The sequence below is a fragment of the Archocentrus centrarchus genome, chromosome 3 (genome assembly GCF_007364275.1).
Source record: "Archocentrus centrarchus isolate MPI-CPG fArcCen1 chromosome 3, fArcCen1, whole genome shotgun sequence".
Classification (NCBI taxonomy): Eukaryota; Metazoa; Chordata; class Actinopteri; order Cichliformes; family Cichlidae; genus Archocentrus; species Archocentrus centrarchus.
This window is the reverse complement of record NC_044348.1, coordinates 18,942,196-18,969,479: the sequence shown is the minus strand read 5'-3', so window position 1 is coordinate 18,969,479 and position 27,284 is coordinate 18,942,196. Positions and strand designations below refer to the sequence as shown.

Genomic DNA, 27,284 nt, shown 5'->3' with positions numbered 1-27,284 from the left:
CAAAACATTTCAAATGTCAAATGTTCTTTGCTAATCAAGGAACAAACTGTGCTAAACTATATCCATCCTTGAAGTGGTGGGCGTAAATGTTGGCATTGTATTAGCAAATATAGCCCTGATACTACATCGTACTACATCAAAGACCGGATTATCAGAAAAAACAGTGTTCGTGCTGTTTATAGAGGACAGTAAGAACAGGAATGTTGGAGTGGAACACAACAGCAGACCACACAGCTATATTACATTAGCACTACAGAACTATTCAAAGCTGAGCACAGTGAGGCTTTCAGAAATTGTGCTTTAGTTGCCTGCCTGACTACACATGTTGAACCAACTGGTTTATTGTAATGACATTTTTATTGCTCATTTTAGGCGAGACACTGACCGGTTTGGCTCGGTTCCTTAGCAGAACTACAATATCGTGGCACGGCTGAAGTGTGCTTTATCATGCCTCTAGAAAAGAGGCATCTGCTGCGTGAGTGAAGCAAAGTGTGGAAACACACTAGTTGTCATGTGTCAGTTTCAGTCTATGCTGTATTGGACTTGGCCAAGCAAGGTTGGTGACTGGATCGCATAGATGGGCCAGCAGCACAGCACTGCTAGTTTTAACAAGCTGATAGGCAAATCCCTTCCTGGTTGAAGATTAACCACTCGCTAGAGCTGCCACTGCATTATCTCTCCACTGGCCAGGGCATACGGGAGCCAAGAGGATTTAGTGTGTGTGTGTGTGTGTGTGTGTGTGTGTGTGTGTGTGTGTGTGTTTACGTGCGTGCGTGCGTGCGTTCGCTCGCTCACTCATGAAAGCGTAATCTGCATTCCAACCAGCAAAAGGGTGGAACTGTGTGTGTCAGTGTGTTTGTTTGACTATAGGAGTTAGTGATCTGCTTTTCTCCCAGCTGGGTGTTAAAACAGTGTGTTTACTGTATGCCATTTAGCAGTCAATCTGTTCTGTGTGTGTGTGTGGGTGGAATCATGTTTGTATGTAGTTTGTTGTAATCTACATTCTTTTTTTTTTCTCAGGGCTTTGTATTTGTTATCCCTTAGGGCGTGACAGAATTCAATGGGTTAATTGCATCAGGAAGCTTGGTGTGTAACAGACTCCTTTAACCCTTGGGTTGTCAGAAAAATGCCAAGCTTTTGCTTCAATAGATCTAATTTATTCATATCTCCGTTGTGTGTTGTCTTAACATTGTTAACCTTGGTTTGTCCTTCTCACAATCCACAACAATATCATTTAAATCTATCCATTTTCTTTTGTGTATTACTGGATTAAAAGACTGTGACATATGCTGTTTTACTGACAGAGGATTCCCCTGATTGACTGTGAGACGATGCCATCTGCTGGTTGTTTGAAGAATGTAAGGTCTGAGACTGCACACATTCGGCGAATGTGTTGTAACTGAGTGATGTTAAGAAATGAAGGCAGGCCCACTTATCTGGAAATTCTAGAGACATTGCTCATCCTGGGTTCCTTAGATCATGCTGTTCATCATCACTTAGGCTGAAAATGGAGCCTCTGAAAAAAGCCAGTTTTTGTTTTCCGGTTTAGAAAGAAATGTGGTAACCATACTATCACTGAGTTTTACTGGATCCCATACTACATGAGTTGTAATTTTTAGTACCTTAAAGTAGCAGGTGTTTTGTTATCAATATGGAAGCTAACTGGGAAAATGCAACTGTTTAGTTTCCTATACTGGTTATTTTTACCTTTACTGGGTAAGAGACAGTGGTGACAGGAAATGAGGGCAGACTGATAACAAAGCAAGACTTGAACCATATGAAAAGGATTTCTTATGAGTTATGCTTCTACATTTTGAGTATCAGTAGAGGGAGACGGAACAAGCAGAATTTTGAGGAATGCTACCCCCCCCCAAAAGTCTTTGCCAGTCTGTGAGTCTGTGATAGGGTATGTTGTTCAAAACCAGCTGGTTGATCTGCATGATATTAGACAAGAAATGGAAGAGAGAGCTGGAAATAATGGTAATTGTGGTTGTCCTGTGTTTGCACAATGGACACATTTCTCTGGAGGAACAGAGAAGATAATTTCTGGGAGGTGGCCTTTGGCACAGTCCTGGCCACCATGTGGCTTTAACCCAAAGATTATCTGTCCTCACTCTCGCTCACTTGCTCCTTCGCTGTTCTGAGAAAAGCAGTGAGTGACGGAAGGAGGAAATGACTAAAACAAGTCATTCACACCCCTGCAATGACAGCAGGACAGAGAGGGGAAGTCAAACCCACACTTTTACCCTTTTCCTGAGTCCTCCACCCCCGACCACTATTACGCATTAGTCTCCTCCACCCTGATAACAGCTTCTTATAACTAAAGTATACTGTATGTTTCTGAAAGAACCCTCTGTGTATCTCTGTTGTAAAGGTTAGATTGTGCATACATGTTTTTTGGTAAGGCATCATGTAAAAGATTCATAATGAGAGGAATGGTTTTCTTTTGGTATTTGCTTTGAAGTTGCCTTAGTTTCACTTCAATTTTTCTTAATGAGAATTTTCAGTTTCAAAAAACAATGTGAATAAAGCAAATTGAACTGAATTAAATTGAGGCTAATATTTTACAATAGGGTTTCTGTCTTGTACTGTAGGGCTTGACGCAGGCCAGGGCATGTTCTTTCTTTCTCTTAACTTCTGTGTATTTGTCTTGAGAAGAAAAGGAGCCTCACATATTTTACCTACCTGCTCCCCCTCAATTCATGTATATGCATACACTCACACATACACACACACGCACGCGCGCTTCCCGACGCTTCCCAGCAATGGGGTCAGATGTGATGACCGGCTGAGCACCCTTCCCTGTTTCTTCTCCTCCTCATCTCCCCTCCCCCCCTCCTCCAGTTCGCCTTTGCAGGGCATGCATGCCTGTGTCTGTTATCTACAAATGGCTGAGGAATTATAGGTTGAGAGGGGTGGAGAAGGAGGAGGAGTGAGGGAGAATGTGGGGAGGGAGGGAAGGAGGGGGGGGGGGGGGGGGGGGGGGGTGAGGTCATGTGACATCGCAGCAGCTGCTAGCCCAAGAATTTCTGTTTTCTCAGTTAGACAGAGAGCGAGCTAGAGCAAGGAGGGGAGAGAGAGAGAGCGGCGGTGTGTGTAGTGTGTTGCTTTGTTAGATAAGCTCTAAATGGTCTTTGTGAGCTGCGGTACAAGAGACAGGAAGGCAGGCAGGCAGGGAAGGAGAGCGTGGACGGGCAAGAGGAGATAGATAGGCGGAGAGAGAGAGAGAGAGAGAGAGGGGAGCAGTAAGATGGTGTGTGTCCTGTTGGTCACTACCGGCGTGTACTGGGCTGGGCTTAATGAGAAGATGCAGCCATGGGAGATCCAGGCGGCTCCACTCCATTGTGCAGTAAGAAGCTTCGGCCACACTTTTAATCTGTGAGGGGGGTTCTTGAACCGCTGTGAGAACTCCGGATGTGTGCCTCTGTGTGTATTTGTCAAGCTATGTGCTTTTGCTTCTCTTCTTTCACTGTTACTCACATTTGTTTCTGTTTGTGCTGTGGTTTATGTGTGTGGTTGATACAGTCAACCATACGCTGTGCTTAGTCTCAGTAGTTTTGCGAAAAGTTTCTTGCGTATGTCCATCTGACTTTTTCAGATTGAATAGGGAGGGAAGAGTTGCACTCCATTGTCTTAGATTACATTACTGGAATGGGACTGAACTTGGTGTGTGCTTTTGCTCGTTTGCCAGTCTGTCAGTGGTGCCGTGTGTGTTGCTTTGGTAATTCCATTATTAATTGTTTGCTGGGTTCATTGAAAGTGCAGTGGGTAACTGGGAGGTTACAGGCAGGACAACTCGAGAGGTGTTGGGAATGCTATTCACTCTCTCATGCCTGACTTGCCACTGTGTGTGTGCCCACTTGAACACACTCTCACACACACACACACACACACACACACACACACACACACACTGCTCTGCTTCTGCTCTCTTCTCAGGAGGGAACGTGATCTTTTTATAGCCCTTTCAGGGTACATCCACAATAATACATTTTCATTTAAAGCAGTGTTTTAAAATGAAAAGAGTCTCAGTTCAAATGAGCACAGCTTCAGAAATAATCTTCAGCTTTGCAAACATACCTGTAAATCACATTGACCATTCACTGGGCATGTGCTGATGTAAACATGAAACCCTTAAAGTCACTGAAAATAACAAAAATGGTATAAGAATATGGCAACATTTTAGAGCGACAGGAGTACCCACACGGGAAAAATTTAATCATAAAAGGTATATGAGCATAGCTGTAATATTTTAGCCAAATTTTTGTGACTGATAAGATCTAATCAGGAAACAAACATGGGTGTCTCCACCATTATTTACTAAAGTTTCAGGTTCTGCCCATTCAAATTGTGGAGTTTTCATACTAAACATAGGACAACAGTGTCTCAAGAAGTCTTTGTTATAGGAGTCCCAAATTGCAGTGGGAAGTGCCAAGCTTAAATGTAGTAAAAGTTCTACCCTTAAAAGTGAAAACATACCAGTGCAGATATGCCCAAGTTTCTGCAGTAAACTGAAATGTGGCCCCTTACCTACCAAATTGTGTTATTGATATACGGTTTAGTAAGCACATCTCAGTTCAGTGAGTACAACTTAGTCATAGTTGTCATTGTGTTCATTAGAAGTTCATTTTAAATGTTGATTTAAGGGCGGATTCTGAACAGTTCTCTGTGTATGTGTGTATTTGTTTGTGTAAAATGAGATATTCAAGTCTGAGTCTCAACTGTCCTCTGAGCCACCCTTTTGTGTGTCTGTGTGTGCATGTATGTGTGTTTTGCTTGAGCATGTAGGAGTATCAGACACCGCTCTGGCATTTAGGGATTCCACTGACCGAAGGGCTGTCAACATGGTGTCACTTTTCAACACACACACACACACACAGGAAGGAGAGGATGGACCCTCTCAACCCTCCTCACCCTTTCTAACCCTTTCAACTACCACAGCTTTTATGAATCTGAGCCCAGACTGCCACAGTATTTCACCGTTTCTGTTATATCTGTTTATCTCTTTACAATGCAGCATTCACTCTCCTTGGTAGTATTATTTAAGACAAGCTCAATATAAATGAGACACTTTTTCTTAAGTGACGGTTATGTGAGGGAATTAATAAACTGCTAATTTGTTACATTAGGCAGCACTCTGAATGTGTTTATGCTGGATTTGTTAATTAACATGATATAATATATTACCACTTCAAGGTAGTCACTTTTGTAATGTTGGAGCATGCTCAGTGGAGGAGCTATGTAAGCTCTGTGACTGTGGACCTCTGGCAGGCAAAACGAAGGGTGACCTGCCCTCCTAACCTCTCACCTCTGACCCTATGCCATACAACCAAAGCCCCTCTGCCCCTCACACCACCAATCCCCATCCTCTCCAGCTGTCACAAACAGAAACCCAGCACCACACTCTACCCTGATTGTCTCTCTTTACAAGGACACAGCTTGTGCCTTATTATGATTTTCATATTTGTTTCTGCATTGTTCTTTATATATTTATTTGGTACTTTGGGGGGAGGGGAATGGAAAAGGTTTTTTTTTTTTGATTCACACAAATCCTCACGCCTTAATTTTTTTGCTTGTTCTTTCATGTAAATGCAATATTGGTTCTTAATACTTTTCCATTCTCTTCCTTTCTTCTTCATTTGTAGGCATGAGCCATGAGCCAAAGTCACCATCATTAGGAATGATCTCCACGGCGACCCGTACCACAGCGACGGTCAGCCCTCTTACCCCGTCACCTCTCAATGGCTCTATCGTAGCCAATGGAAGCCCAGCTGCCCAGTCAACTCACTCGGGATTTGCTGCTGCCCTCCGTAAACTGGCAAAACAAGCCGAAGAACCTCGAGGTAAAGCCACCCGGCCTGCGTGGCAGGGATGCTATGCTTAACAGAAATTTGCACAGTTGATTTCAGCTCGCATCCAAGTCTAATCAGACCCGCCTCAAGGCAGAGCTCATTTTACATAAAGAATGATGGCAAATTTTGGCATTATACTTGGTGGGCCTGGCGTTGTCACATTTGTTTTCTACATAGAAGCATTTGGGTTATATTATCACTGAAGGAAATGTTAATATTTCTATATGCACTACCTGAGTACTATGGCTTTGTGGACCTTCGTATAGTGTTTGTACAAATGTGAGCATTTCCTGTTACGGTTTTCACTGGAAAAACAAAGTTTAAGTGTTAGAGAGGAGATAGACTCAATATGGTCATCTCAGACAGACAGCACATGGAGCTAAAATGGCTTTTCTCAGACAGAGGATGAACTGAGGGGCTGCAGTGTAAGCAAATTAAGGGTTATTTTCAACTATTATTCAAGGAAATCAGTTCTAGTATTATAGGAAATGGTATAATAAGTCCCCATACAGTGTAAAGGTTAGAGTTTGAGTAAAGGTTATAGTTTCTAAATTAGTTTTTTATTTTTTTGATTTAAGGTCTGACTGTAAAATGGTTAGTTGAAAATATTATGATAATGCCAAACCCTGGTCCCAGCTGTGGTTTATATCTTACTCTTGCTTCATTTACCCATACTTGAAAACTTGATACACTAGGTGTACCTCCTGTAGGCTGGACATGTGGTTGTATATTTAACCTTTTTGTGTGTATTTATGGAAGTGGTCGTATTTGTGTGTACGTGAATACTCCTAAGACCAGCAGAGCTGTGCGGTACTACTATTAGTGATGAAGTGATATCCAGGTAGGATTGAATTAGTTGGTGTCCCCTCAGAGGGCTAGTATGAAGGGAGCCACTCTCACTGACCCACTTACTGTGCTGTGTGTGAATCCATATACACTTGGACCTGCTTGTCAGTGTGTGTATCTTGGTCCTCCAACTCCCTGTCATACATATTTCCTTGTCAGTGGCTACTCACACGAAACTTCAGTAGAAATGGTTATTCCTAGAGCTGCATTGTGTAGTTGTATGAATTTGAAATAGTAAAAATAAACCAACCTGAATTAGCTCTTTAAAACTAAATTATGTTCAAAGATCCATTTAACTTTCCAGCTTTTAGAGTTTTTTAAAATGAGAAAATTAGTCTCTCTACTATACTTTCAGTTCAATTCATATAGCACCAAATCACAATATTAGTTGCCTTAAAGCTGTTTATACTGTAAGGTAAAGAAACTACAATAATACAGAGAAAACCGCAACAATCAGGCAGCCCCCTATGAGCAAGCACTTGGTGACAGTGGGAAGGGAAAACTCCCTTTTAACAGGAAGAAACCTCTGGCAGAACCAGGCTCAGGGAGGGGCAGCCATCTGCTGTGACCAGTTGGGGGTAAAGGGAGGGAGACAGGACAGAAGACACACTGTGGAAGAGAGCCAGAGATTAATAATAACTAATGATTAAATGCAGTGGTGTATAAACACAGAGTAAGAAGCGATGAGTGAAACAGAAATACTCAGTGCATCATGGGAAGCCTAGCAGCCGAGACGTATTACAGCATTAACTAAGGGAGGTTTCAGGGTCACCTGATCCATCCCTAAATATAAGCTTGATCAAAAAGGAAAGTCTTAAGCCTAATCTTAGACATAGAGAGGGTGTCTGTCTTCCGGATCTGGACTGGGAGCTGGTTCCATAGAAGAGTGACCTGAAAGCTGAAGACTCTGCCTCCCGTTCTACTTTTAAATCCTTATGAGCCACAAGCAAATATGTTTCAATCTCATGTATCCAAGTGTCTCTGGTGCATACATAAACATACAAATAAGGTTATAAAGCACAGGAAGACTCTCATTTGTGTGTGTCTGTGTCTGTGGCTCTGTGCCTTGGCTCCAGAGAGGCTCAGCTACCCCAGCTGTCCACCCTTGCTCTGGCTCTTAAATCAGATGGCCCCCTCCTTTCTGGCTGTCCCTGGACACCATGCTCCCCAGCTCACTACAGTATGGGACCCAGAGCCCTACACGCGATTTATTACCCTCATAGAGAGCACTCAGGCCCAACCTCTCCTCACCTCCCTCTCAGTACTTCTTTCCCGTCAACTCTCTTCACTCCTTCCACATGCCAGTCCTATTACTTTGTCACAGTGCTTTCTCTCTCTCTCTCTCTCTCTAACACTGCCTTTTCATTTTACTGTGGACTCCCTTTATAAACACAGTTTTTACTTATCTTTGTTGCACGGCCCCCTTTTCTTAGTTGCTAGAGAACACAAGAATACTGTTTTGAATACTTGTGTTTTTGTTTTCTTTTTTCCATTGTGTTAAAAGGTGAGGAAAAGTGTGTACTTCCATCTAATAGCTTCTGTCTGTCTTTGTCATACAGATATCAGATCCTGTCTGATAAAACTTCACCACCTTTTTATTAAAAGAACACCCAAAAAAAAATCCCCTCTATTATTTTGAGTCCTGCTGACTATTTCCTGGCTGACGTAGGTTGTGATGTGTCAGTGAGTCAGCCATCAGGCATAAGGGGTGACTGCCTGTGTTAGGAGCACCGGCTCCAGGGTGGGCAGAGAGACACGAATCCCCCTGATGCTCAAGTCCCTTCTCTGCCTGCAGAACCTGTATTTATACACAGCACACACCCAGTTGCCCCACACATACAAACAGTTGCCTTTTCAACTGTGTAAGCCTCATGATTTCTTTGCATGCTGCAGCCTGCTGTCCTCTCATTACCTTTTGACTCAGCCTCTCTCTCACTCACCCTCTGTTGATGCTACGAGGTAAATAGTGCAGTATATATGAGGTGCCATGACTCAGTGTCCTAAGGCCCGAAGGAATTAGTTAGGTTTGAGTACAAGTATCACTGCCACCGGCTGCTGAACTGATTTAAGACCCTGAGCACGACTGCTGTTTATATACAAACCCACACACCCATTCGCGCACACACACAGACACATACATTGTCACTTGTCTGTGGCGAGTATAATGAATAGCTCTGTGTACTGAGTGCTGCGCTGAAGAGGGGAGGTGATGGATAATGAGTATCGGAGCAGGATAAAGGACACACTCTCATCCAGCGCACACTTGCGTGAAAACACACACATATGCTCACAAACGCACACAGTCACAGTTAATACACTGCCTCAAAGAGGCAGACCTGCTGATATCTGATTAATTAGGCAGCCCTGGGTTTAATCTTCTCTGTTGTTTCTTCTTACTCACTCGTAGACACATAAACACCACAAGAGTTTCACGACTGTGCCCATACCAACCGTAGTACAGTGCCTGGAGAGAACATGAAGAGAGGGAGAATAAAGGTATACAAGATAGTTGGAATGAACTGGCTGGATAAAAGAGGACTAGGAAGTAATTAGTAGATTTGTGAAGAACCTGGGGTGTTGGTCACATTGTGTGTATCTGTATGTGTGTGTCTGCGTGTGTGGCCGGAGGCTTCCCTTGTTTCTGGGAGCCCAGAGCATGCTGGGACAGCGGGGCAGTGTGTCTCTGACCTCTCCATCTGGAGCCTGCCTGGAGCTCGCACAGCCTTGCTGTGCTCAGTGTGTCTGTGTGTGTGTGTGTGTTTCTCAAAGGCAAGATGCTTCAGGCCGTGACTGTCCCTGAAACACTTACAAACAAGCTTGTTTGCGATCCCCCTTCTTCCTGAGTCTATCTGTAAGCAGCAGCCTTTCACCTCTCATGAGTGGAGCAGCATTTAAGTGTAATATACAGTTTGTACAGTCAGCTGAAGGGACAGAGGAGAGCTCCTCTTATTTCCATCCGCCATCTTGTACCGTCTTCCTTTCTCTCGCTGGCACAGCAATACACACTGTGTGCCTCTCCCCTCCCCCAACTCAGTGATGCAGATTACAGGCTTTGTGTTGTGTTGTCAGTGCATGGCCAAGACTGTAGTAGCAGGTGTGTGCAGTGTTTTTGTGTATCACTGTGTTTGTGTGTTAGGGTGCACGTGTTGAGGCTTGTGCTAGTGCATGCTGGTGGGGTGGCATATGGATGCAGGGTTGGCTGGGCACTGCTATGCACACCAGGTGTGAAATGGACTGTTTAATTAAGTGCTGATGTTGTTGTAATGCATGCTAGGAGGAAGGAGGGTGGAGGATGAGGTGTGGGCTGGGGTGGGCGTGTTGGCTAGGTGGAAGAGAGCAGATTCTGTTTGGCTGTCTTGACAGAGGTGGTGCTGGTGATGGTGGTGGCAGAGGATCTGTAGGTGCCATTTGGCAGCACTAAAAGATTTTTGTGTTGTGCTGAATACTGAAGAGTTGTGCCGACTTTTGGACTTTTTCCACTGGGTCATTGGTCTGCGCTGGAACACTTGGTTAACACCTCTGACTACAGCTTAGTTTGTTTATTGCTGCTGTTCGGTGCATTGTATGTGTGCGCATGATAGTGTGGCTCAGCTTGAGCGGTCAAGTGTGGAGGCAGTCTGGGAGAGTGGGACTGGTAATAGAAGAGGCGATAGAGAAAGGAGCCTCACATTAATCACACACAGCTTGGGACTAAGACAGCTTTCTCTCTTTTTTTTTTCCTTGCTCGTTCTGTCTCTACCTCTTCTGTCTCCCCAATTTCTCTTTTTCCCTTTCTGCAACTCCCATCCAACCCCATCATCACACCACACACCACAATACACCGAGCAAGTGACAATCAGTACTGCTAATGAAGTGAAGGTTGAGGGCTGATGAGCCTGTTTTAGACCCTGGGGACGAGGGCTTGTGCTTCATTCCTCCTCCTGCCTTTTCTCGCTACTTACAGGGCCAGCATTTATGGCCATCTTCTCTCGGTATAGATAGAAGGGGAGGAGCATATGGCAGAAATAACCATCAGTTTGGTGCCAGTCACACACCTCATATATATGATTTTTCTCCTATCACATGTCTGTATTAATGTGGGGAAAAGAACAGGAACTTATATGGAAATTGGAAAAAAGGGAGGTTAAAAATGGTACCAAGAGGAAATCTTTGAGGAGAGATGGGGGCTTGATGAAAGAAAAAAGTGTCTTATAGACACACACAGCTTTTTGAGGTTTAAACAGAAAGATGAAGGGAAACATAAATGAGCACATTCAAACATGCAGCCCCTCTCGTAGACATCTCCAGTTGCTATTGCTTGTTGCGAGTACTGTGTGTTTATAAAAATTGTGCATCGTGCCTGACAGATCTACGTCTGTTTGGCAAGCGCTGTGTTTGACGAACAGAAGGAAAACGAAGGAGGGTGTACGAAAAGTTGGTGGGTGGGTGGTGGTTGCATGGGGTGTTGTTAGAGAGAAGGAGGAGGGAATGATAGAGGAATAATAGCTGTTTGTGTTCTTTGTGTATGTGTGCGCAAGGAAGGACGCTTAGAAGAGTTCATCAATTCTGCAAGTTGTAAGAAGAGAATGAAGCCGTTTGGTAGATAGCGCTCGCCTCTTTTATTTCCTCCTTACCCTCACCTGCTTCTCTTCCTGCTCTCTTATTTAGTCTGCCCTCCTCTTTTCTGGTCTGCTCTGCCTCTACATGGAAAAGGAGGAGGAAGGGGGGGGGGTGTGGACAAAATAGATGGAGTATAGGTCTGTTGCTTAGCACCCCATCTTCCCCCATGTGTGCGTGCGCACACACACACACAGATGCACGCACAGAGACACCTCTTCCATTCCTCCAGCTTTATTTGTTCCCCATCTTTGTGTATGCATGTTGTGAGTGTGTGATGAGTGAATAGGCTGTGACACTATAGCTGTATTAAGTGTACCTCCATTCCCCAGGCTGAGTGGGCTGCTATTGATTGGCCTTGTCTTGCAGGGTAGAGTAATGGCTCTCCGAGGTGAGGGGGGAGGATTAGGCCACTAATTGCCATTGTGCAGACAAGATATGACTGCCCACCTCAACACCACCCCCCCCCCCCCCCCCCCCCCCTCCCCCAACCACTACCACCCCCCCACTTACCCATCTGTACCCCTTATCTCTCTGCTTTCCTTTCTGCTCCCATCTCTCGCCTCACCTCACACTCCTTTTGCACTCTCACTTGCTGTTTTTTTTTTAAACGCTCCCCATCTCCTATCATTTTTCATTTTCTTATCTCACCTCACATGTATCATCACCATCTTCTGCTCACACATCTTATTTTTTTTTACCCCCAACCCCTACACCCTGCCAGTCTTAGCAGCAATTCCCTTCATGCATAGATTCATTATATTCTCCTATTTTTGTTCCTAGACCTCATCTCATTGTAATTATTGATTCTTTAGTTAGCAGTATTAGTCAGTCAAGTGTTTAAAATCAGTCAGCATCCTGACCACACCTACCATAAGCTGATGCTGTCTGTTAGGTTTTGTTGCCATGGAAACCGATGCAGGGAAAAATGGCTGTTGAGTAGAGATCTGTGGGTTGTTTTGGGGTTTTTTTTTTTTTTGTTCTTGTTGTTTAGACAGTCATCATTGAACAGGAAGCAGCCCTGAAACTGGCCTGAGGTTTCAGCTGCCTTTTATTTTACATGGTTGCATATAAACACGCTGATGCACAGAAACACTCACACATGAGCGCACATCTTTCCTGTCTTTTTTACAGCACTAAAGTGTGTGTCCCAGTTGAGAGGTTTTGACCCATTTTGAATGTGTAATACTGTGGTTGCTCTTGAGTGAGAAGGAGGCGTACAGCATTCTGTCCTGTCAACAGAAAGAGGACGCTGATAGAAAGGGGGAAGAAATTAAGATGAAATGGGCAAAACATGAGTATCATTAAAATAAAAGGGGGGGGGGGGGCACAAGGGAGCCTGTAGGCTGCTGATTAGTAGGTAAAGTTGCAGTGATATATATATACATAAATGTGATGATAGCATATGAAAGATTTGCAACTAGAGGGAGAAAAGGCAAAATGTGTAGAAAACAAGGCATGTGACCAGACCGTGACCCTGCACTACAGGGTTTCCCTGGAGGGCTTTGTTAATGTGGCACAGCTACAGTGGAGCAGAGCCACTCATTGGGCCAGCTTTTCACCACCTGCTGTGTATGTGTGTGTGGTGGAGGGGGGATTTCGGCGTGTGTGGCTACAAGCACCACATACATACAGTATGGCCGTTGAAGCTCAAGCAATGTATTCTTGTAGTGTGTGAATGTGTGTTCTGCATGTGAAGGCTGTGTGACTCTCACAAGGCTGCTCATCCTGATCACTGTCACTTCATAATAGGGGCCTTGGGCCATCCATCTGGCCCTCCGTGTGTGTGTGTGTGTGTGTGTGTGTGTGTGTGTATGTGTGTGTGTGTGTGTGTGTGTGTGTGTGTGTGTGTGTACGTATGTTACTCATTGCTTTTGTACTGCTCCAATCCCTTTTTCATTCCCTTGTGAAGAAGCTATGGGATGATGTTAATTTTACCTTTTATCATTAGAGGAAGCGTGGACTGTCATCTTAGCTCTCACAGAGTTTGACTGACCCTACTTTTGTTGCTTGGTTTCTCCAGCTGCATCCTCCATCAGCAGTGAGTCACCTCCAGTGTCTTCGCCAGCCACCAATCACAGCTCTCCAGTCAGTACACCCAAAAGAGGTCCTCTGGGTCCTGGTCCTGTCCTGGTTCCACCAGCAGGCCACACTGTGCCAAACACTCCACCTGTAGTCACCATTGCTCCAACAAAGACCAGCAACGGCCTATGGAGAAACGAGGGGCGCCAGGTAATGCCACATTTAAACGCCATCTCACACTTCGTTTTCCCTTTCAGTTGCTCATTCTGAAACCTGATTTTTTTTTCTCTCTCTCTCTCTTTTTATTTTCTTCTCAATCGCTGGTTGTTGGCAACATTCAGATATTTTTAATCTTCATTACTGTGGCTGTTTACACTTTGTATATGTACATAGCTGACGTAGATGATTTATCCAATTTTCCACCCGTTTTCCCTCTTTAACATAAATGGCTTGTCTGTAAACATTTCACCTCCAACTACCAGCTAATGGCTTCATGTGTTAAACATTGCCAGCTGCCACTGGCACATCGAGGTGACAGCCTCAATGGCAGATAACATCCGTGCCCCTTCGTCCCCTCTCCTACTTGGCCCTTGGACCAGCCCCACCACAGTCCCAGGCTTGGTCCTCCTGAAACCTCCCCACCAACCTCACCCCTTCACCTATGCAGTCAAGTACATCGTCTCCCTTGTCAACCTGGCACCCACTCATAGTGGGGAAGAGAGAAAGAGGGAGAGCTGCTTGCTTTGATAAGGAGTGGATTATGGATTATGGCCTTGCTTTAAGCCTTCTTATCTCAGCTTAGGGCTAATAGTTCAGGCCAAGTGCACGGTTATGAACAGCACTCGGCAACATGCGGAAATTCTCTGAGCCACTGACGGTTCCCTGGAGACAAACAGAAGGGGGATAGCGAAGAGGAAATAAGGTCAGCCAGGCAAGAGTGTGTGGTAGCATTCAGACCATTGTCCTTTCTCTTGGAAACCCCTCCTGACCCTCCCCCTCTGTAGCTGTAACTTTTACGAATTGACCCTTTTGCAGTTCAGGGTCAGTTAGAGCTGCAAGGGACAGACACACGGGGAGCCCTTGTAGTGATGTCACCCTTTATGCCATTTTATTAGCATAGCAGCTTTAAAAAGGAAAGAATAAAACATGAAAGTCAGAATGCCCCATTGCTCCTATATGTGCTAATTCTCACTATGTGTTTGTACACTCGTGCAGATTGTGTATGTGTTAAGAGGTCCGACTCAAATTGGAAAAGGTCCCTGGGTTTGTGGTATTTCCACAACTAGTTTGATTCCACCAACCCAAAGAATGAGGTTAAGGGAGGTAATGTGGACAAGAGGTAGGAATGACGGGCTAGCGGCTGGAGGGACGGCAGCAGGGATGTGTCATCAAGGCTGGTGTCATGGCACCATCCCCGTTTTTGCTGTGCCGCTTCACCAAGCACGTTTAACTCACACAGAGCCAGAGGATCATGAAGAACACACACACACACATCATCATCATCAAAATCTCCCTCTAAAACAAAGATGACTTTTAATGGAACTTTTCTGCTACTGAATAGAACAAACGGTTACAAACAGAAGCGGCAGTCAGATCCCCAGATCCCGTGCAACATGTCCAAGAAAAACTTGTTTGTTGCTGTGTGTACAAATTAATGTGTCCTGCTTTCACTGTTTTAAAAGGGTATTTTAGTGTCTCTCTGACTGAGAGATGAGTCTGTCTTTCAGAGGGGGGTAACAGGCAAGGCACTGAAGGAGGGAGGGCTTGGTGCGTTGGCATTTTGCTTTAATGACTGCAGGAGTCTGCTCCTGCTGCTGCCTGTAATTGCTTTATAATTGGCAATTTGGATTCATGGCTCCATCTGAGAGGCGTAAACGAGCACTCTACAATGCGCGGGGTCTCCCACCCTTACTGAGGGTTACAGGGGCCTGGCTCATGCAGAGGAAGATGGCTGTTAATGGATGTGTCTTTGAGATTGAGTGCTTGTGTTTGTGCTTAGTAGTGTGTGTATATGACAGGCTACTGGAGGCTAGTGTAGGAATAGAAGGCCATTTTAGCAGGTAAAAGGTCAAAATGGGATGCCTGCTTAAATGTGTAGGTACCTGAGTGATGATGAGGTCTGAAGAGGCCTTTCTCATGGGATGGAAGGTTCTCTGGGGTGTTTGTGCTTTTTTTATGGCTCTGCTATACCCAGATGTTGCATGTTCCTCTGTAGGCATGCATCCGTACATTAATCCACACTTTCATGCATATATACTCAAAAGGAAACCCACCTCAAACCGGGTGTACATGACAGATATAGGATGAAGTGTCTGCATTGCTTTGATCAGCTCAAACATAAGTGGCAGAGTTTACCCTGGGCCTGTACTATAGTTTGACACCTATAAGTTATTATTAATCTCTGGCTCTCTCCCACAGTGTGTCTTTTGTCCTGTCTCCCTCCCCACACCCTCAACCGGTCGGCAGATGACTGCCCCTCCCTGAGCCTTGTTCTGCCGGAGGTTTCTTCCTGTTAAAAGGGAGTTTTTCCTTCCCACTGTCTCCAAGTGTTTGCTCATAGGGGGTTGCCTGATTTTGGGGTTTTTCTCTGTATTATTGTAGGGTTGTTACCATATACTATATAAATGCCTTGAGGCAACAAGTTGTTGGTGTTTGGCACTATATAAATACAATTGAATTGAATACGATTGTTTATATTTGCATGTACAGTACACTAGCATTTAATTTCACAACACCACACATTATACAGATACTGACCTAAAGCATTTTTGTTGTCGTTTTTTGTTTAATGGTAGTTAATGCATTAGTGTCTCCTTCTGGTGGTGGTAGTGCAATACATAGAACCAAACACTGGTAAAAATAAAGGAGAGTTTACATTTTAATACAAAAAGTGGCTTGCACTATTATTTTCTTATATATATAATCTAATGGCTATTTGAAAATATGAAAATCATGACCATCTCTTGTTGGCAGCACTGGTTGGCCTTCAGTGACAGTGAAAATGGTGAAAGCAAGAAGCTGAAACGAGTCTGTGCCAAAACTGCAGCAGCACCACATTTGTTGTTTTATAGGCTTCTTCATCTGATCGTCTTATGATATGATTTCTGTGAAATTTGTTGGAAAGGAACAGTTGATTCAATTTCTGTGTTAATCTGTGTCTGGGACTTGCACCAATTGACAGTTATTGAGTCATAGCCACGGTTATAAAACCATGTTGGCCTCATGACACGCCAGTTGTGTACAACACAGAACTACTGATCACCAGATAAATACCATATAGTCACTGGTCAAGACTTACAAATAAATTATAATTTACCTTGTGTGAATTTTTTTCTTTCCTTTTTAAGCATTTTTTTATATATTGTCATGTCTTGTTTGTCTGTTGTCTTTATCAGGTTAGTTTCAAGTGGTTTACTGGGGACATACGCTTAAACCAAAGTGCTGCTTGGGCATGATACATCAGAGAGCTGCCAACTCGCCACACCACATAACAAGCATGCATGAATAAATACACAGACCAGTAGGACCAGTATATTCATGAAGTCACTTGGAAATGATCAGCATTTGATAAAACAGCCCAGTCACTCAGTTTTCTTAGAACTAAGTGATAGAAATCAATTAACTGTCAGTGTAGCGTCCACTGTTTTCTTTCATGCATTATTGCTTGTCAGTCTAGCATACCTGGAACAAGCTCATGGTCATGATAATCAAGAGTAGATGTGTTGAAGAAATACACACTGTATACCTTAAAAAGAAATTGGGTTTAGAAGAGAGAGGTTTACAAGTGCTTTCAGGACAGCTCCAAATCAGCAGTGTTGGACAGGATGAGGATGGCAATGGGGGTGATTATAGAGATGGGTGCTTTGAGAGAATAAAGTGCCCCACTGTTTAGTGAAGCGCAGCAAACAACAAGGAGTAAACAGCAAGATTAAACTACTGGGGGGGGGGTGAGAAACAGAGGGTGATGTGGGGGGTCTAAACATTAGAGGCATTTAATACTGGATGTTAGCGCATCAGTGTCAGCCTGGGTCAGTGGTTGTGGAACAGGATGTGGAGGTAATGGCTCACTAAATGGGATTTGTTTTATCAGAGACAGTGGTGAGGGAGAGGGCCATAGTGCTGTAAGGTCTCTCTCTAATCCCAGGGAGCCCAGAGGTTAATTTAGTGGGGCACGAACTGCTTTCCCCTGTTGTTCACCTTCTTTATGGCTTAATCTCTATCTTTGCTTTCTTCCTTCTTTCTCCTCTTTCTAGTTGTTCCCTTGCCAACTTCAAGTCCCATTTTGAGATAAATGTTCCACTGTTCCTATGAAAATCCTCCTTACCTGTATATCCCTATATAAACACTTTCCTTGTGCAACTTACAAGGGTTGTGGGTTTTTCAGTTCTCCAATTGCATTTGTAGTCAGAGGGAAACTGTAGCTTCTGAAAATGCACTCCCACTCCCACAGCAGGATGTCTTTGTAGCTCTGAAACGGTGTATGTGCCTGCTGAGTGTCTGTGTGTGTTTGTTGTGGGATTGGATAAGTGAGACCAGGCTTGCTGCCAAAGGGAGGGAGGGAGGTGAACGAGAAGGAAGAAAGCGAAACAGAGGCAGAGGGATGTTGCTTTTTGGACTTTGTTGTCTTCCCTGTAGATGTTACTGTGTGCGCACACTCTGATGCGCGTACACACATTACTAAGATCAAAGTTATCATCTCTAGAAGCACTGCTGTTGTCTACCATTACCACATCCTCATCGATCATAAAGATGACATCTCTTGTTTACAATTAGAGGAAAAAAAACAGTGAGGCTTTTTTGTTGCCCCTGTCTGCCTGCTTCATCCATTTTACCAAATATCCTCCTTAGAGATTTGTTGAGGTGTCTATTTTTACAGGGAGGTGGTATGTGTGAGAAAATGTACAAAAGTGCCTGAGGTAGGAAGCGAGAGTGAGGAGGCTGCTTCACCACAAACAGGCCTATTATTTCCCCAATCTGCCTGCTTGTAAGATGGACTCCATGAGCAGTGACAACCATAACGGTCACAGGTCCTCGCAAACAATGACTAAGATTCTCTCTGTATCTCTCTCCAGGCTGACACGGGGCCTCACGGGGCCAGCAGGGAACGCCTGGGCGCTGAAGGAACCCTCTCCCAGGAAAAGGGTGGCCCCTCAGTCCCTGCACACCTCCTGGGAAACCCTTATGCCTTCGGTCTCACCCCAGGAGCTGTCATGCAAGATTCACGTTTTCAGCCCCTTAAGTGAGTCGATCCCTGGATTTGCAAAGTCTACATGTTCATTCATGGGTGTATTAAAACTTACGCGAATAAGCAGCAGCAGCACTCATTTGTCTTGTTGACATGGGTGTTGGGAAACAATTTGAATTTATATAGTTTCTTGGTGAAAACTAATGAATTTCCACAACAATGAACACATACAAATCAAAGTCACAATATTTTGTTTTGTTTTGTGCTTCTACTCTCTCTGTTACCTTCAGCTTGCCCAGACAGTTGCCTAATGCAGTGCCACCTGGTCCTGTACCAGAGGAGTATCTCCGGGGTTTTCGGCCCTATGCCACAACTGAGGATGCCCTCCGGATGCCGTCTTTGCCCTTGGGCCTAGACCCTGCTGCTGCAGCTGCTGCAGCTGCCTACTACCACCCCAGCTACCTGCCCCACCCCTCCTTCACGCCATACAGGTAGGCCTCTCCATTTGTTGACTTGGCATCCATTTCCACTGAGAGTACACTGTGCAAAACCAGCACATACAACTGAAGTAGATATTTGTTCTGCTTGGACTCAGCAGTAAATGCATTAGTGTATAAGTGACCTTGAATTCAAGTTCCCAGAGGTAAAATGCTTTTTTTAACATGTGTATTTATTTAACTAGAGGTGAGATTTTATGAAGTGTAAAGAAGGTAAAGGGAGATGTGAAAAAGACAGATTGCAGCACAAATTAAAATGAAGTTCCAGATAAAGAAAAGGCAGAGTGTCACAACAGAAGGAAGGAAGTCTGCAAACACAAGAGAGATAAGAGTGTTTGTTTAAAAAGCACATTCTAGTACTGAGTACTGGGGACACTGGGGGTCTTTGCAAAAGATAAGCTCAGAGTCCTAAATGATAGCTATATGAGTGTAGACTGTATCATCTGACAGGCTGTTGGTAAGAAGCCTCTTAGAAATATCTGGCTCAGCTGTATCAAAATGCTTAAGAGACGGATTAAAAATAGATATACATCACTGCTCTAAAGGCTATAGTAATGTTATTTGCATCCTTTAGAGGTGCTGTAATGGTTTTACTTTGAAAAATTCAGTGCAGTTTAAAAAAACAAGAAGCTGTGTAAAGAAAACCAATTAAGAGCGCAACCCATTTTCCACATCTATTCCCAAGCTAGGCTATACCTATGGATAAAATGAGATTAGAGAATTACAGCTGGTTTGTAATTTTTTACTTTGTCTGAAGCATATGCATGTGTGCTTGTGAGAAATTGTTAGTCCTTTTATATATCTGGGAAAAGATCCTCTTGTGAAATTTTTTGTTTGCTTCTTTTTTTTTTCTTTTTTTTTTTTAGAAAAAAAGAGCAGCAAAAGCAACAGCACAGTGATGATTAACAAAAAACGGCATCAGAAAATTAGTGTGGAATATTTGTCAGATTGAATGAATTTTTAATGTACACTGTGTATGATTGTGTGTACTCTGTGTGTATGCTGAAAAGGGCCCTGCTTGCTTTGGGCTATCTCACAGGCTGTGTGCCCCTGGTCTGTCAACCAAGCAAGATCACAGGACTGCAGCACCCATCACACACTGTGCTGTAATGGATTTAATGAGGGGTTGAGCAGCGGATGCCACACTCATACACAGAAACACACAGTTGTGCATCAACATACAGCACACTGTCGTCCTGGCTGCTGTGTTGTGATTGAGGTTATTTGACAGACACTGCTACTTCCTTGGAAGATGGAAGACCCTGTGATGTCCCTGCTTTGGTAGATGGAGGCACATAGGTTAATGAAAGTGAACACAGCATTATCACACAGAGAGACTGACTGATTCCCTCCTTTTCTTTCTTCTCTCTCTCTCTCTGGCAATCCGTATCTCCCAGGATGGATGACCCATTCTGCCTCTCTGCTTTGAGGTCACCTTTCTACCCACTGCCAACAGGGGGAGCTTTACCTCCTATCCATCCCTCTGCTGTTCACATGCACCTATCGGGCATCCGCTACCCTGGAGATTTCACACACCCTTCATTGTCAGCGTTGCAGTCTGACAGGTAAAGCCTGCTTAATTCATGCTGCATACGGTCACATGCATTAATATGAAGTATACCAAAGCAATGTGCTGTGGTTCATAGGTTGTCCTTGCTAACATCATCTTTCGTTTTTTCTCCGTCCACTTTGGTGGTGTTTTTTTTTTTTTAGGCTTCAGCTGGAGGATGAGCTGCGGCAACGAGAGAGGGAACGTGAACGAGAACGCGAACGCGAGCGTGAAAAAGAGAGGGAGCGCGAGGCAGAGAGAGAGAAGGAACGGGAGAGAGAGCGAGAAAGGGAGAGAGAACGGGAGGAGGCAGAGAGGGAGAGGCAACGGGAGAGGGAGAGGGAACGGGAACGGGAGCGCGAGAGAGAACGGGAGAAGGAGAGGGAGAGAGAGAAGGAACTAGAGAGGCAAAAGGAGAGGGCACTGAGGGAAAAAGAGCTGCAGGCATCCAAGGCCATGGAGAACCACTATCTGGCTGAGCTCCATGCCATGAGAGGACAGGATGATCGAACCAAGCCTGAAAGACTAACCCCTAATCGGGCTGGTATGTGTCCATGCACCTAGCCTCTGTACGCTAGGGTCTTTGTACAGTCAGCTGCTAATCTATGAGGTGATAAAAGTGAAGTTAATCTGCAGCAACTGATGATGAGAAACTGGATATCTTTGAATTCTAGTTTCAGACAAAACCAGTAATTTAAAGAATTGCGCTTGTGTTTTTGACTCTTTATATACCAAACAAATGCACAAAATTAATTTAGGAAGTAACTGCCTCATGAAAATAATTATTTGTTGCATCCCAATAGTTAAATTATTTTACACCGACCTTTCTCTGCAGATAAAACCAAAGAGCCCGCTCTTCCAGCTCCCAAACCAGTCCCACCAGGAATCCATCCATCTGTAGTCCAATCACATCATTCCGTCCCTGGTCTAATCTCAGGCCACAGCCTCTACATGGGGCCCAGCACTGCAGGAACAGGGCTTCCAGCCTCAATGATTGCTCAGAGGAACAATGAGGAGGAGAGATGGTTGGCACGGCAACGCAAGCTGCGGCAGGAGAAAGAAGATCGTCAGTGCCAGGTGTCTGAATTCCGCCAGCAGGTTCTGGAGCAGCACCTGGAATTAGGTCGGCCACCTGAGACTTCAGATCACAGGACAGAGTCACACAGGTGAGACAGCATGCTTAACATGGTTCAGCCCAGCCAATTCATGCAAACAATTTCATACAACAGATTTTTAACCACATGCTATGGCAGTATTTATTTTCTCCAGTTATCTGATAGAGGCAAGCAGTTTTGGGGTCTCCATGAGACTAAAATTCATGCATGCTTCCAGTGTACTTACTATTTCTGGGGGTTTTGGCTGGCTCTGCTAGTCTGATAGGGACAGTTGTGCCTGTGGTTTGAAGCCTTGGATGCTGGCAGGCTTTAGAAGTTTGTTTTCAGACAGGACTGTAAAAAAAGATAAACCCTGTCAGAGGCATCACATCTACTCTATTTCTGTCTATGCTACCTTCCAGGCCTGACATGTAGAAAAATAGGAGGCACTGTTTAGGCACTGATGTACGTTATAAAGAGGAACCCTGATGACTGCTGTTTCATGAGTTGAAATGGGTAGGGGTTTCAAACAGCCAGCAAGTGGGACTGCTAAAATACGCGAAGGTTAATGCTTCTCAACCTTGCATAGTATAAGCCTCAAACCTGCCCTTCTTTGTTACTGTACTTCTGCTTGTGTTGTTGTGTTTGCTTCAGAAGTGAGGTTGTGGTTCATGCTGGTAGGACAGGAAAGATGCACACACGTCTGCTATCGGTAACCTACAGTATAATCGCAGAATCACAGCTGACAGGCTGCAGATTGCAGATAAGACACATTTACTCAGTGACACACACAGAAAAGAAAACACAAACAGGAGGCATAGATAATTTGACTGGTCATGCAGTGTCTGCTCCTGCCAGGTTTGATTTGGAATGAAGTTTGAGACAGTGTCCATCAGTCGTCTGCCTTTTTTTCTGCCTTACGATTACCATTTATTTTCACCCTACTGTGTCGTTCTTCATTTTAATGTCATGTTCTACTTTTAAGTCTGTTTTCTTCTACTCTCATCATTAAGTGTTATCCATTGTTCTTCTTAAACACTCTCTGCCAATCCTTCTCTTCTCCAGCAGCCTGTCAGGAGAACATTTCTCCGGACTCCTCCTCAATATACCACTCTCTTCCTGTGTACACATATGCCTCACTACAAGGGCCTACCAGATCAAAAACAGCTCTGTATATCTGGAGGACAGTGTGTGCCTTGGCCACATCCTCACTCTGCTCTGGGCTACTCTGTCTGGGCTTGATAACACTGCTTTGCACAGACATGCAAATCCACAGACATACTGACACGGATGAAAGGAAGTAGGCAGGGCATATGGGCAAATGTTGTGTGTCCCTGCATGGCATGCGTGATTGGGAAACACTATTTCTCAATTTTAGATGTGGGTCTTGTACTGTATGCTTATCAGATTAACAATTCTGTTCCATTGTATCTCTACAGATCCATACCTAATCATCATGAACCAGGAAACAGGGAACTTCACCCTCACTTAGGTGCGCCTCCACCTCTCATCTCCCCCAAACCTCCACAGCCACCACGCGAACACCACCCTCCACCTCCTACTACTCTGTGGAACCCTGCATCTTTTATAGAAACCGCATCAGAGTCCAGACGTAACCATGAACCCTCAGGAATGGGACACTATGAGCTTGGTCGGCTGCCCCCAGGTCCCTCCAGATATGAAGATGGAGCCCGAAGGAGAGACGGGGGAGCAATGGAGAAATATCCTCCTTTGAGAGGTCCCCCAGGTCTGACTGAGCCCAGCACATTCCTTGCTGATTTAGAGAAATCCACCCAGTCATTTTTGAGCCAGCAGAGGGCTTCCATGTCTCTGTCCAGCCAATATGAACTGGAGGGCCGACTGAAAAGCAGTGCTGGAATAAAGAGCCTCCAGGATCACCCAGGGCACAGTAGACATGCACAGGCAGTAGTTACTGGGACAGGAATGGTACAGGTAACCTCATTGAGCATGGGTTCAGACATAATGCTGATCTATGACGAGTTTCTTCAGCAACATCGGAGGCCTGTCAGCAAACTGGATCTGGAGGAGAAAAGGAGAAAGGAGGCCAGGGAGAAAGGTACTTACCCACGTCACTTCTTTTTTATGTAACTGACATCTTTATTAGAGTATTTAAAAAGTTGGGTGACAGGAGTGACCTCTGTGTCTGCCGCAGGGTACTACTATGAGCTGGATGACTCATATGATGAGAGTGACGAAGAGGAGGTGAGAGCCCACCTCAGGAGAGTAGCAGAGCAGCCTCCACTGAAACTGGATGACTCTACAGAGGTAAAAAGACTTTCAAACACAAATGGTTTCTGTACCTTTGCATGATTGAAGAACACATGAGCCCTCGTGATGAAACATTGCAGTGAGATGATTTTTTTTTTTTCTTTTTATTTCTGTCCAGAAATTGGACTTTCTGGGAGTGTTTGGCCTGACCACAGTGGGCCGACGGGATGAGCTGGTGCAGCAGAAGAGAAGGAAAAGAAGGAGAATGCTCAGGGAGCGCAGCCCCTCACCACCTGCCTCGCTATCGAAACGCACTCCTCCTCCTCCTCCTCAACTCAGCACACGTTTTACCCCTGAGGAAATGGACCGAGCGCCAGAGTTGGAGGATAAAAAGCGTTTCCTCACCATGTTTAGACTGTCCCATGTGACTGTACAGCAGAGAAAAGGTAAGGCAGTTTTTAGTGATATGGAGATTACAGCATTCTACACTTTTGATTTACGTACTTATTTTTAGCTCAGCTGTTTAGAAGAAAAAGTTGAGGTATTGTCATAGTGCTGGCATCGGCGGCAGAGGCGTCTGCGCCACAAAAACTTTAACGTTGGCCATAACTCCAGAATGATGTGACCTAATTCTCACCATAGATGCATACTGTTCAAGCAAGACCCATCAAACTTCACAAACTGTTTGTGCATCTTTTTGTTTTGCATTTTTGCATATTAGCTTTTCATAAATAATAAACCATTGCCTTCTTACTGTGAAAGGAAAGAATTGCTGTCTCAAAGAGTCCGACTCTAATGCCTTCACTGAGAAAATGTCAGAATGAAGCGATAGAACTCACTTTTTATTGACACTGTCAAATGTTTGAATGTTATAAAAAGGAATAACGGGGCACATATCAGTGTGCTTCAGCAATCTAGTTAGTAACTTGTACAGCACAGAGCTGCCCCAGTGCCCTCAAACACACCATACAAATACCTCCATCAATTATTCATATCTTTTCTCTTTGACACCTCATTTCAGCAGTGTAAAGAAGACTGATTGCATGCTCATTAAGCTCTTAGGAAGTAGTAGTAATTTTCAGTTCATCCTACATGTCATTAATGCTTCATTTAAGCTGAGCTCGGCCTGCTTTATTTGCACTTCCTTTTCTCAGACTCGCTTGTTTACTCAAGCCTCAAAGGAAATGAGGGGTTAAAAATGATCATAACCAGTGCCATACACCTATTTTAAAAGCATCATGTATTTAACAATGCATGCAAATTCAAATGCTTTTTATTACTTTGGTTAGAGAAACTGACTTGTCAGGGTTCTATTTGAACACACTCCAAACCCTTTACTAAGTAAATTAGTTCATGTCCCCAATTTCCCTTTCCTAATTCTGACCTTGAAGTCGATCTTGTTTTTTTGTTTCTCTTTTTAAAAAACTAAAAAACAATTTGAGGTGTGTCAGAAACTAAGGACAGACAAAATGTGTCAAAAATATAGCCAAGTACATATGCAAGCGAACACACACACGCTTACTGAATTGGGATCAATGATCTTAGTCTAATACTCTTCATTTACTCTTTTCTGACTACAGATGCAAGGCCTCCTACATTGTCAGGCCACCCTCTTTCACACACATCACACTAGGCAAAATAAGTGCTCCTGAAACTGTGAGACATAGGACTAGTGCTACAATGTTTTTTTTTTTCCCCCGTTTTTAGATAATGAAAGGGTCGTGGAGCTGCTACAGGCCATTAAAGAAAAAACTGTAACCTTGGATACCATCAGACATGCACCTCATCCGCTGTGTAAAAGTCCTCCGACTCAGCTCTCTGGTAAGAAACATGCTAATAAACAGACATACACAATTATCATCCCTGGAGTAATGCTTAGTGGTGTTTTATCTATGTAATGTAATTGAATAGGGGCTGTAATGGGACCTGTGAATGGGAAGTGTGGATGTAAAGTAATAACAATTTCTTATTGCACTGTAATAATGTAGATGTTGACCTCATCAGCACTAATATATGCTTAAATGATTGCAGATCCTGCATTCTCTCAGCCTCCCTCTGAATCAGAAGAGCACCACAATGTCAGACCACATAGCCCCTCCTCACATTGCCCAGCTTCCCCCAGTGGACATCCAAAACCCCTTGGGGACACATTAAGACCAAAGGCACCCCCTTCTCCAGCTGTCTACCCAGACAAGGCCCGGGGGCCCAGTGAGGGACCGATCTCAAAGAGGAGCTCCAGCCTGCTTAACAGCTTGAGGCCCCCACTCCCCCTGCAGGCTAAAGAAGGTCTTCACAGCATCAATGGACGCACAAAACCGTGGGACAGCTTCACCCCAGAGGAATTTGCCCAGCAGTTCCATGAATCTGTGCTTCAGTCTACTCAGAAGGCACTGCAGAAACATAAAGGTAAACTGCACAAGCCAAGGTCATACAGGCATCTTTGCAAAGGTGAATAAATAGGCAGCAGGACAACATAATTATTAGGGGCTCTATCAAATATGGACAAATGGTGGAAAATATTCATATATTTAATTTTGTGCATTTAAAGAAAGGCTCATTAAAGTGTACTTAATAAAGCAATAATAATATAATAAGGAAATTGTGAAGGCTTGGAATGAGAAATGGTTTAATCATGCTTGACTGGTTGGCTGAGTAGTCATTAGTATTAAAATATAAAATGGATGAAATATGATGATTCCCTGTTCTCCTCAATCTTCATCCATTAGGTGGAGCCACAGGGGTGTCAGAGTCATCCCACCTCCAGGAGTCCTCTGTTCACTACAACATTCCCGAGCTTCAGGGCACCCCTGGCCGACCACCCCAGCCACATTCACAGTCCCACTCAAATCCTCAGTCATTTTCCCATCTACTTTCACACACTCACCCTCAGCCCAACGGGCAGCACCTCTCAATGCCTCAGCACAGGGAGGCATCAGGGATGAGGGAGGATATGTCTGCTCCAGAGGACTCAGAGGAGGAAGATGAGGAGGAGGAAGAAGAGGCTTCAGTTTTCAAGTGGCAGGGGATTGAATCTATATTTGAAGCTTATCAGGAATATGTGGAAGGTAAGCAGCTAATTAACATTACTTGATTTAGATGCAATTGTACAGTTTTCCATCATTGAATGTGATCTATGAATATACAAATTAGCCCCAGCTTCACCTTTTAGCTGCTTGCATGTAGCCAGGCCCTACTTTCTGTTCACTTCTGCAAGCCCCACTCACCCACAAGTTCTCTTGCAAGATGTAAAGAGGAATATTCAAGCCCATACATTTTTTGTTCATTGTTACTGCATATACTTCAGAAAGGTAAATGAAAGAGGTGATAATGAAATGGTAACTTGTGTGAAAATCTTTTATAATTTCTGTAATGCTCAGTTGTGTTTTCATGTCAGCTTCTTTTGAGTTACAGTGT

The 27,284-nt window shown here is 44.2% G+C and overlaps 1 protein-coding gene across 4 annotated transcripts in view; it reads left to right on the top strand.

Moving 5' to 3' along the window:
• gse1b (Gse1 coiled-coil protein b) overlaps positions 1-27,284 on the top strand; it is a 162,099-nt gene that overhangs the window by 130,912 nt on the left and 3,903 nt on the right. For 3 of the 4 annotated variants that reach the window (XM_030719498.1, XM_030719505.1, XM_030719520.1), the window contains 13 exons: positions 5,646-5,843; positions 13,318-13,526; positions 18,389-18,555; positions 18,792-18,992; positions 20,396-20,563; positions 20,712-21,091; positions 21,383-21,713; positions 23,081-23,718; positions 23,815-23,927; positions 24,049-24,316; positions 25,578-25,691; positions 25,902-26,276; positions 26,597-26,935. In XM_030719498.1, the coding sequence (XP_030575358.1) occupies positions 5,646-5,843; positions 13,318-13,526; positions 18,389-18,555; positions 18,792-18,992; positions 20,396-20,563; positions 20,712-21,091; positions 21,383-21,713; positions 23,081-23,718; positions 23,815-23,927; positions 24,049-24,316; positions 25,578-25,691; positions 25,902-26,276; positions 26,597-26,935 (3,501 nt within the window). Of the gene's footprint in view, positions 1-3,116; positions 3,350-5,645; positions 5,844-13,317; positions 13,527-18,388; positions 18,556-18,791; positions 18,993-20,395; positions 20,564-20,711; positions 21,092-21,382; positions 21,714-23,080; positions 23,719-23,814; positions 23,928-24,048; positions 24,317-25,577; positions 25,692-25,901; positions 26,277-26,596; positions 26,936-27,284 lie in introns of those variants that run through there. The other variant, XM_030719512.1, reaches the window with a different exon arrangement.